Here is a 12,367-nt window from a genome sequence, read left to right on the forward strand (position 1 = left end):
TGTTATATCATAATCAGCTTATCTTGACATCTAGCATGAGCACTGCATGTTGTGAGATATCTACTTTATTGTTGTTGACATTTCTGGTAATGGAGATCAACTGGATGAGGCATTATCTCATAATTTGTCTTTCGTTGGATTTTCGGCCACTTGCTACTAATTAATATATTTACAAAAATTGACATTTGTATGTGGATGGTAAGTAAAACTCTTCTTCTCTTTACTCAGAATTAAATCCTTCAGAACGCTCACATTTTCTGTAATAATCCCTGTCATCAGACCAGAACACCTGCGTATCTATTGTCCGTTGACCCTTTGCTAAATTTTTTACGTGTGCATGGAAGGCAGCATCATGCTGCTACCACAAATGTAAAAAAAATATGTATAAAAAACAAAAACAAAAAACCCACATCATGCTTATTGGTTTATTCAGTAGGCAGGTAGGAACAGTAACTAGAATAGTCCAAACGACGGCCAATTCCTTTTTACAACTGTACCCAGATAAAATAGTTTGCTGAAATTTCAAAGGAAACAGATTACCTTTGAAGCACCGATTGTTATAAAAATGTGCTCAGCAAATGGAAAAAAATCAGTCTCAATCATGCAATACAATTATTTGATGTTGCCACCACAATAAGAAATGGGCATTTGTTTGGTTCTCTAAAGCAAAAGTTTATGCTTACGAATGCTACCAACAGAGGCTTAAAATGCAAACTAACTTTTACCGACTTGGGACGTACTGAAAAGTTGATGTGCTTCGTCATTCATTATGTGATTGTGTTATGTTTTTCCACTAAATTCAGACCAATATGAACTGTGACAAAATTATTGAATATTTTAAATCTCTGTGTATGCATATTTTCATTATAATCACTTGTATTGTGGATTCATTATATATGATGTGATTCGCGGTTGAGTACATGGTGTTGATGCTCTATTCATGCTATACATTAGACATATACATGTGTATATATAAACAGTATTCAAGTATATGTACCAAGTCATGGTTCTCTGAATAAATGAAAAATATATATGCCAAATCTGTTTTCAATAAAGGTGTATTTATCATTTAATATGCATCAATTTAAGATGGTAACTGTGTTGATGAAGCATGTATTTTACTGCCCGCTTTATTACATACCCCCCCCCCCTGCAATTTTTTGGGGGTATATGCATCATTTTCTTCAGCTAACTGACCTGGTTGCTTATAACACAGTTTGACCTATAACATGGTTGGGTTCTATGGTTCCCAACTACCATGCTATAGCAGGGTCACACTGTACATACATAATGAAGTCACCTTGTGAGTTCATTTGGGTAATAGATACAACCAAAACTAGAGTTAATGTCTAGTTATAATCTGTTTATAGTAGTACATGAAACAGTTCCAAGAAAACAGACGGGTTTCTTGAATGTGAAACCACTTGTCACAGAGTCATTGTATTTTGATGCTACATACATAGCAGAGAAGTCTAAATTGAAATTAAATAGTGCCAGATATCATTATAAATGAGCTTTATCAGTGTGATTGATGGATGTTATATGACCAAAAAATGTTAGAGAAGAGGGATTTTGTTAAACTTAAAAACATGTTGCATACGTTAAAGGAAAAATAAATAGCCCTTTAAAAATTTTGAAATAAGAATTTGACAATAACGTAATACAGCAGTCATCATTTGTGGTCTTTACAACTATTTGTGGAAGGTAGTCTAGTTAAAGTGAGTGCTATTCATAAATAATTTATCATTTTCTTTTGTGTCTTTACTCTTGAACTAACTACTAATCCACATCGATTTAGCCGATTTGTGACAAAATTTAAATGCAGATCCAGGTAAGTAGTGAAAATAAATGTTTGTTTTTCATAGTTTTATTGTAATTATGGCATGTAATATATAGATTGCTCTTTTTATGCTCAGAGTATGCTTTTTGCCACTTATATTAGTAATAATTATGCTTATACATCTCTTGAGGGTTGGCATTTGTGAACCTAAAACAAAACAGTTCAGGCTCACATTTAATACAATTTCTCTTTCATCAGTTACCTAGGTAACCAATCATTAGGATTGACAGGTACCCGTTAGAAGTTTCCTAAAATTTTGACATAACTAAACATGCCTAGTTAGGAACTATCTTGAAGGTTAATTTCACACAGTTTCATTGTATCATATGTACATATGTTGCAGTTGATATATAACCATAACAAATACTCTTGCAAACACTTTAATTTATCACTAATTTGGTGGCCAGATTTCAGCCCTTATCGAACCTTGTCCTTTGACGATCAGCTTTCTGCAACATCTGTTAATGGAGTTTTGGCCACAGGATGTGTGATCTGCCTACTCTTGTTTTAGCACAGTAACTCTACAAATCATTTTTATTTCAAGCAAATTGTTATGTGTAGCTTTACACCGACAAGACTTCATCTGCATCTAGACTTTCAGTGTTGTCTTCCAGTGTAAATCAACTTTAACTCATCTGTAGATCACCATCATCACCAGCTCCTTTTCTCTACAAAATTACACTCCTCTACTTCCAGTGAAAGTGAGGAACATCATTTGCTGGAATTTGCTTGTTTCTATACATGATGAGAATGGAGACTACCAAACTCTTTACAGTCATTGAAATAGGCTTAAATCCTCAAAACGTGTTTTTTCTTTATATATTTTTCAGCATGTCCATGAAACACTTAATGAGCAATCAGACACCTTGGGAACAAAGTAAGTATTTTATAACGATTTGCCACAGGATTGTGTGTAGTTGTTCTGTTTTTAACAATATTTATGGACTGAAATTGGACTGCACATCCAAACACTTACCAAAAAATTTGTGTTGACTGTAAATGCATGTATTTTGTGTGTTTGGGGATAGGGATATTTTTGGTTTTGTATTTTCTTTAATGACATTTTTGATGGTATATTAATTCATGTTGATGTGTCAGATTGGCAGGCAGTCCTGTTTTCTTCTTGGATTTGAGTATGCAAATTTGTGATTTGTATCAACCCTGAAATAAAGAGTAATTGATACCCATACAAATCTTCATAATTAACTTAAGCTTAAGCCCTTAAGTTTGAATTAGCAATATTAATTAGAGGAATATGAATGATGTGGAAGTTTCAGGACTCCTTCTTTAATCTTATTTAAGTATATTCGAAACTTAATGTCAAACATTTTTTAAAGTTTATAAGTCACAAATATAGAATTTTGCTCAACTTTAAGTACTACCAATCAATTTTAAATCAACATTGAAATAAGTTTTTTAACATGCATATATTCTCTTTGTACATTTATTTGAACTATTAGAGGGTTTTGATTCTTTAAATAAGTGTTTGCATATGTCATGTTGTACCCATATTGTCTACACCTTTTTAAACTTTGGAATGCAAATGAGCTATTTGTTGATAAAATACCCAATGTTTCCAAATGTGGTTAGAAAACTAGAACATGCTGCTTTGCTGTATATGTTGAAACAATCTATGTTGTTACCAATTTTATTATATACATCTTTTATAAATGACAAAGGTCCACAAGAAATTTAGGGGAAGCACCAAGAGTGACCTGCCCACCTGGATACCTTGGCAAACACATGGGTCAAAGTTCAAAGAGTCTTGCCACAGAAGCTCGAGAGATTGTAAAAACTGTCAAAGCCGTCATTGACAACCAGCGTAAGTTTCATGCTAAGAGCCAATAATTTCCTCACAATAAGTATAGTGTTATTTTACTTTCATACTCAGCAAGATTGATTTTCTCCTACAGTCACTGTACTTAACCAAAATAACTAGACCCTTAAATTTCCTGTGCAATATATTTTGAAAATTTTTAATAATTTAAGATAGTGCGCATAATTTCCAGACAGAATATAAAAAATCAAGATAGTAAACTAAGGAATGTTTTACTGGTACTAAAAGCCTGGTAATTCTGCTTTGATTTTCCTAATTATTACATGGAATAACTGAAGGCAATTAGTAGGCATCAAAATAACTGAAGGCAATTAGTGGGCAGCAAAATAACTGAAGGCAATTGTAGGCAGCAATATAACTGAAGGCAATTAGTAGGCAGCAAAATAACTGAAGGCAATTAGTAGGCATCAAAATAACTGAAGGCAATTAGTAGACATCAAAATAACTGAAGGCAATTAGTGGGCATCAAAATAACTGAAGGCAATTAGTGGGCAGCAAAATAACTGAAGGCAATTAGTAGGCAGCAAAATAACTGAAGGCAATTAGTAGGCATCAAAATAACTGAAGGCAATTAGTGGGCATCAAAATAACTGAAGGCAATTAGTGGGCAGCAAAATAACTGAAGGCAATTAGTAGGCATCAAAATAACTGAAGGCAATTAGTGGGCAGCAAAATAACTGCTGACATACTCCGGAACTCATAATCAGGCATCTCCATAACAAAGCATGTCACAAACTTGTTAAAGGTGATAGCATAGGAAAAGCAATCTTCCATCTTGAAACAGTTGATAAAATAAATAAATCACTTTATTAACTGTAATATTAATAATCACCAGTGTTACAGCCAACCATCATGTGTTTGCCAGCTTTTTTTATTTTTGACACTGGAGATGTATAAAAGGAGAAAATGCAGTTTTGCACATCAGTTCTTCTCATTAAAGTGGATTAGCTTATATTAAAAAGTGTTTAAAGATGTTATGTGGGTTATTATTTTTGTTTTCCCATTTCCTGACCAGACTGTATGTAAACCAGAATGTAAACCAGACTGGGTTTACATTTTGATAAATTAGTCCAAAATCCCACAAAAAAGTTTCACAGGATCTTGAGTAAGATTTTTTAAAAGTAGCATATTTTCCTTTGATTACCTCATACCTATAATAGCCATACAATTTATTGCATTCTGCAATTACATACCTGAGCCATTCTAACTGATTTGACATATATATATATATATATATATATATATATATATATATATATATATATATATATATATATATATATATACTGAATGGCTTGCTTTGCTCCCGCTTCTCCCTGTAAGTTCTGACTTTTCCCTGTTCTGTCCAAAAGGAGAAGTCACTTTTCCCTAAAATTCAAGTCTAGCTTGACCCCTGGGAGTCAGGATCATTTGATAAGGCAGCAAATGAGTTTTATTACCTGCCTAACATTCTCTAGCTCAGATATTCAGGTTCTAGTGACTCGAAAGTACTTTCCCATTTTGAGAAACTTACTGGGTTGAACCAGATCTCTTGCTCCTTCCTCACTCAGTTACAATGAAGGAGTTTTCTCAATGGTTTAGCAAGGGCCAAGCCTTTGCTGGACAGTATAAAGGGTGATCTGTCCCTCCTTCTACAATATGTTCTTTCTGCTTCAAAAATAAGTTTCATAATCCTTCCTGAACTTATTGGATTAGAATGAGTTTTGATATCATACTTGAAATTGTATTGGATTAGAATGAGTTTTGATATCATACTTGAAATTGTATTGGATTAGAATGAGTTTTGATATCATACTTGAAAGTGTATTGGATTAAAATGAGTTTTGATATTATCATTAAACCCAATAGATTCTGATGATACTTGAGATAAATAAAGTCAGACAAGTTAACCATTTTCAGTTGATCTTGAGAATATTTTGGAATTATTTGAATTATCTTAATTTTGTCTGGTTTATATCCACATTCAAAATTATTGTCCTTGTAATTCATTTATTAAACTTGGATTTGTGAGAGTATAAAATAAGTAAATTCATTAGTGCTAAGGACTTTACATCTTGCACAGTAGTGACAGTTAGTTCTACATTTCCAATGTGCTAATAGAGCATTTTATTATCTTTTTTTTCCAAATGTATTTTAGTCACGATATTCAGATCTGTACATTGTTTGGTTGAAAGCCTGAGATATTATGATCATTGTAGCTACACACGTGTATGGCAAGCTGTTTTGGTAAATATACAAAATATGAACATAGTTAGTTCATCATATTATATTTTATTGGTTTTTCCACTTGCATAAAGTTTCAAGATGTTTCTGCAGGAAAATAGAAAAACTTGTACAAGAGCAGTTGTATTTTGTGAAGTCATCACATTTTCATTCAAGCTCATATAGATGCTTTTAATGAGTTTTTCATTAATTACGAAGCTGAGGCTCAAGGAAAGGAATTATGAGTACTAAATATGTACCATGAAAATATGTACCCTGGAAATGTTTGTCATGGAAATATGTACTATAGGAATTTGTTCCTTGAAAATATGTAACATGGAAATGAACTACAACAATGTAAACTTGTTTTTGACCTAACTGTTAACTTTGCAAGTAGCCTTATATTGTCTGTTAATCATAAAAGATTCTTTAAGCCCTGAATTATGTAAAGTAGACACAAGATATTTGTAATTTCAGCTTTGCCGTTTGGATGGGAAGAAGCCTATACAGCGGATGGCATGAAATATTATATTAAGTGAGTACGTCTTTCTCATTCATAGCAATTAAAAAGAAATAAAGTAGTGGACAGAAAAAAAAGAATGTTACTTTTTGGATGCATGTTGTTTTGGTCGCCTGCATTATGAATGCTTGGGTAGAATTCACTAGCTATGTACACTGTTTAAATGTTAAAAAATTAATGCCCAACAATTAACTAAAATGTTACAGGTACCTTTTCTTGGCCTAAAAGGGATTATTTGGTATATTAGTACCCGCATTACCCGGTTTCAGTCAGACTAAGCGTACTTTGTGGATATGGATTATTAAGAATTATCGCATTCAACCCAGCCATGATTTGTGATAATGAAAGTTTTGATAATGCATTTCATATGCATTCTAATCACCTATGTAATAAACTAAACTCATTGTAATAATGTTGATTATGCACATGCTAGCTGATTCTATACAAGGTTGTGTCTCGGTGTTGATATTATTTGTACAAATGTCCTGCTAATTTAAGAGAAATAGATTTTTTACTTTGAAAATGTACTGACAGAAACCAGCTGTTGATTTTTGTTGATCTTATTGTGACCTAGAAATAGTAAGGTTTGTTTAAATTTGGTGTACCAGAAAAGAGCTGCACTTTGAAATTTTCCATTTCAAAATTTGATCTCCTTAAACTTTTGTCTTTCAATGATTAATGAATAATTATTAGTATTTTCTTGAATAATTCTCCTCTTTCACAGAAACTCTTCTTAATAACCATATAAATATTTTATTTAATACAGAATGGAGAATTTATATGAATTATATTCTCAAGAAGTCATGTTTCTGATATTTATACATTTGGGGGGGTGACAGCAATTTTAACACATTATTGGCTGAGGAAATATGAGCTAAGTGCCTGTCACAAGGATATGCCTAGACAGCTTACCTTGGTGTCTACCAAGTATCAAACCCACAATCCTTGGATTATCAGTTTGACACTCTAACAACTGAGCTATCAACGTTTCATGATAATTATACGTACTTAAAAAAGTGTTATGCATGCAGTCCATGGGAACTATAACACAAAGATCAGAGGACAATTGGTCAACCCTCAGGTGTGAAATTAATTGTTTTTAGTAAGATGAATTGACATCTGAAACTTCTGATTTTCCTTTGGGAATTCAGCAACTATTACCACCAATTTAGCTTGTATTCTTAGTCAAGTGAAATCTTTATCTCTTATTCCATAAGAGTAAGGAATAGTATCCAATTCATTCTGAAAAGAAATGTTATACTTTCATTTATATTTAACACTTTATCACTTATTAAGGTAGTCTGATAAATCAGCACCCAAACCTTTGTTGGTGTTTTGACCAGCATAACAATACAAATTTGGTGGATGATTTATTTGACTGTTCCTGGGGCAGAAATTATAGCAGGTGACAGTAGAAGAATGAAAGTTATTCTTAGCTATTTAAATGTCATGCCTTTCACCTGTACATCAGCCTCTTTGATGGGGATCTTTTTCATTAGAACCCTGCATTGGGAAGTGAGAGCCCTGTAGTAATCATATTTTCTGGCCATCTGTCCATCTTTTCCATAAGTCATTCTGTCTGAGCACACTTTTTTTTAACCAGCATTGCTCTGCATCTGTTAAACAAAACTGGATGCTATTTGAAATTCCTATTGCATGTACATGTGCCTTTTTTGAACTTTTGTTAATGTTTTTGGGAGGGAATTGAGTTCACCACTTCTACCATTCCACCTGCAGAATTATATTGAAATTGTGTAGACTAACTGTCAAGATGATGTTGATGCTGACTAAAGTTTTAGTTTTTAGTTCTAATGGTCATAGACCAGAAGACCTTATGGGATGGTCTGCTGTCCATTGTCCATCATCTGTCATCTTTTTGTTCATTAATACAAGTTGTTATCACTACTAATTTATTTGGAGGATTGCCTTGAAACTTTACACACACAAGTTGGTCCTAAAGGAAATGGTGCTACTTGGTCATCCACTCTGACCAACACAATGGCAGCCATCTTGAAAATCATGTTATCACTACTCTTCTTGAATGATTGGTAACCAAGTCAACATGTGGTTTTTACTAAATGACCTCTTGAATGATTGGTCCCCATATCAACATGTGGTTTTTACTAAATGACTTCTTGAATGATTAGTCTCCATATCAACACGTGGTTTTTACTAAATGACCTCTTGAATGATTAGTCCCCATATCAACATGTGGTTTTTACTAAACGACTTCTTGAATGATTGGTCCCCACATCAACACGTGGTTTTTTCTAAATGACTTCTTGATCCCCACATCATCAACACATGGTTTTTGCTAAACGACCTCTTGAATGATTGGTCCTCATATCAGTGTGTGGTTTTTGCTAAATGACTTCTTGAATGATTGGTCCCCACATCAACACATGGCTTTTACTAAATGACTTCTTGATCCCCACATCAGCATGTGGTTTTTACTAAATGACCTCTTGAATGATTGGTCCCCATGTCAGCGTTTGGTTTTTACTAAACGACTTTTTGAATGATTGGTCCCTACATCAACACGTGGTTTTTACTAAATGACTTCTTGATACCCACATCAACACGTGGTTTTTACTAAACGACCTCTTGAATGATTGGTCCCCATATCAACATGTGGTTTTTACTAAACGACTTCTTGAAAGATTGGTCCCCACATCAACACGTGGTTTTTACTAAATGACTTCTTGAATGATTGGTCCCCATATCAACATGTGGTTTTTGCTAAACGACTTCTTATGATTTCTACTTTATCCAAAATAAAAATGGTGCCAAGCTGATAGCCAGTATGTGTAACAGGATTTGACCAGAATGGATGCTTGGATTAAATAACAACACAATGCAATGTGATGCAAGATGGAAGTTTATGAAATGAATTAATAAAAACATGTATGTCCTCTACAAATACATGTGATTCTTTCAAGCTCTAAACACACGACTCATTCAGTTACTTTGCACAAACATTTATAAATGGGGAAAACAAGAATGTGATTAATATATTCTCATGTAAAGAAAGTAAGATTCATATAATCTCACATAAAGAAAGTAAGATTCATATAATCTCATGTAATGAAGGCAAGATTCATATAATCTCATGTAACGAAGGCAAGATTCATATAATCTCATGTAATGAAAGTAAGATTCATATAATCTCATGTAATAAAAGTAAGATTCATATAATCTCATGTAACGAAGGCAAGATTCATATAATCTCATGTAACGAAGGCAAGATTCATATAATCTCATGTAGCGAAGGCAAGATTCATATATTCTCATGTAATGAAAGTAAGATTCATATAATCTCATGCAATGAAAGTAAGATTCATATAATCTCATGTAATAAAAGTAAGATTCATATAATCTCATGTAACGAAGGCAAGATTCATATAATCTCATGTAACGAAGGCAAGATTCATATAATCTCATGTAGCGAAGGCAAGATTCATATATTCTCATGTAATGAAAGTAAGATTCATATAATCTCATGTAACGAAGGCAAGATTCATATAATCTCATGTAATGAAAGTAAGATTCATATAATCTCATGTAATGAAATTAAGATTCATATAATCTCATGTAATGAAGGTAACTCAATTGTACTCAATTGAAACATCATTTTCCATGTACTCAACTGAAACAACATAAACAATTGAAACAAACATGATCAGTTGTAATCAAAATAACAATTGTACCAAACGTGACTCATAGTCATTTGTACAGTCCATATGATTCATAACCACATAATGACTCATACTTGTATAAACTTGCAAACGGAACATTTTGACCTGGTTCATATGTGCATTGTCAATCCACAGACAGCTAAAATAAAACCAACCTGGTCATAATAACAGGTACAGAATTAAAATCTAGACACATGCTATTAAATTAAACTCTTAATAGCAACTTGTAACAGTTCAGAAGTTCATAATGTTTCAAATCGGCTTAGTTGTAAAGGCATCATTTCACGATATGACATTAAAACTGAATATGCTTCACATATCAAATAAAAAAGGAATTTAACACTTATCCCTATATCAGAACAAAAGTTGAAAACGTACACTCCTTGACAAGATCCCAAAAGACCAATATGTCAGTTAGAAAAGAAATTTGCCTTTAGTCGTACATACCATGCTCTTTGTGTTCCTCGACAAAAGTGATCTACAACAAGATACATGCTAGTTCAGTTGCTTAACTAGATAAACAATTATCCACCCTAGGTAATGTACGCCTGTATGACAAAAATGAATAAATCACTCTAAGGCAAAACCGAGTTATTTCTTGCCTTATTCTGTGACAATATGTGCACCAGAGCAGCTAAAATGAAAATCTCATCTTTGCTGAAGAATATCAGATATAGTTTCAACTATTAAAAGGAAGAAATGGTCTTTTCTTGAATTCCTCAGAATTCTTTTCACCCATAAAGCATCAGTCCCATCTTGTTTCCTGTGATACATTTTGGGGAACAGTACCTGAAAATTTGTAAAAGTAAGGGGATAATTTGAGAAGTGAGTTCATTGTCACAGCTTGGATGGTTTTATTTAAACTTGTAGTTTATATTTGTGTTTCATGTAGATGAGCAGTAAGGTTATACTTTTTTCCTCTGACCCATTTCTGCTCATTTATGCATCTCCTCACATATTCCTAGATATTTGCTTTGTGTTGATGCACAGTGAAGTTTTACTTTTCCTTTTGTCCATTTTGGAGACATTTCTTGAAAAATTAAGAGTTTAGCTTGTTAAGACTTTTCCTTAACTGCTTTGTTTTTATTGAAACATATTTTTAAAGGTGGTGTGTTTTGTTAGAAGTTTAGAGTATAAATTTGTTATTAATTCTTTTCCTAGGATACTTAAAAGATCATTAGTCGTCCAAAAGAGAAAGTCATATCATGCTTTTTTTTCACCAAGAACCTTCTTGTTGTGTCTTGTTGGTCTTAAATGAAATTGGTACCAATCTAACATCCAGTATGTTCACCACAGCAGCTAATTTGAAAGTCATGTTATCACTGAAGAATATCAGAGATGGTTTCAGCACTCACTAGTTAGAAGCAAGAAATGATCTTGTCTTGAATTCTTTGAAATTATTTTCAGCTAGTAGAGTGGAGTCCATTGGAGCAACTCTTGAAGATTTCTGGCAATCAGTTTGCATTGTTTGGAATATAAAACAACATTATATATTTCCCATACAGGTAGCTTTCTTGTCCTTAAGTCAATCACCTGGTAGGGCCATGGTCTCATAGGATTTTGACTGTTGATTAATCCATATTTCATACAGGTGGCATATCCTGTGTTTCTTAAAACAAAGTTCTTGTTCATTTTTTTTACACTAAGGTCTTAGTTACCCATATTGATTAAGGCACATGTATATGACAGAGGTTTAATTGTAGTTATATCAATGGAAAAACCCCTTTGCACCAAAATATTGAAAATCCCAGAAGTTTAAAAATAGTTGTCAATCCTGGCAAAATTTAACAGGCACAAAACTGTTAATAATTTCAGTTTGAAAACTGCCCAAACTACACAGTAATCACAAATAAAGTACTCTACAATAATCACATAGAAAGTATTCTACAGTAATCACATATAAAGTATTCTACAGAAATCACATATAAAATATTCTACTCTAATCACATATAAAGTATTCTACTCTATATACATATAAAGTATTCTACAGTAATCACATATAAAGTATTCTACAGTAATCACATATAAAGTACTCTACAGTAATCACCTATAAAGTATTCTACAGTAATCACATATAAAGTATTCTATATTAATCACATATAAATTACTCTACAGTAATCACATATAAAGTATTCTACAGTAATCACATATAAATTACTCTACAGTAATCACATATAGAGTATTCTACAGTAATCACAAATAAAGTACTCTACCATAATCACATATAAAGTACTAAACAATAGTCACATAAAGTATTCTACAGTAATTACATA

At 32.7% G+C, this 12,367-nt stretch overlaps 1 protein-coding gene across 1 annotated transcript in view; it reads left to right on the forward strand.

Annotated features, from left to right (window-relative positions):
- The window catches only part of LOC149797418 (syntaxin-binding protein 4-like), a 104,956-nt gene that overhangs the window by 73,088 nt on the left and 19,501 nt on the right, over window positions 1-12,367 (forward strand). The window contains exons 17-19 of the mRNA XM_089962208.1: window positions 2,671-2,717; window positions 3,520-3,662; window positions 6,357-6,414. Coding sequence (XP_089818334.1) covers window positions 2,671-2,717; window positions 3,520-3,662; window positions 6,357-6,414 — 248 coding nt within the window. The remainder of the gene's footprint in view (window positions 1-2,670; window positions 2,718-3,519; window positions 3,663-6,356; window positions 6,415-12,367) is intronic.

Source organism: Sinohyriopsis cumingii, chromosome 6, assembly GCF_028554795.1.
Source record: "Sinohyriopsis cumingii isolate HCF-2022 chromosome 6, ASM2855479v2, whole genome shotgun sequence".
Classification (NCBI taxonomy): Eukaryota; Metazoa; Mollusca; class Bivalvia; order Unionida; family Unionidae; genus Sinohyriopsis; species Sinohyriopsis cumingii.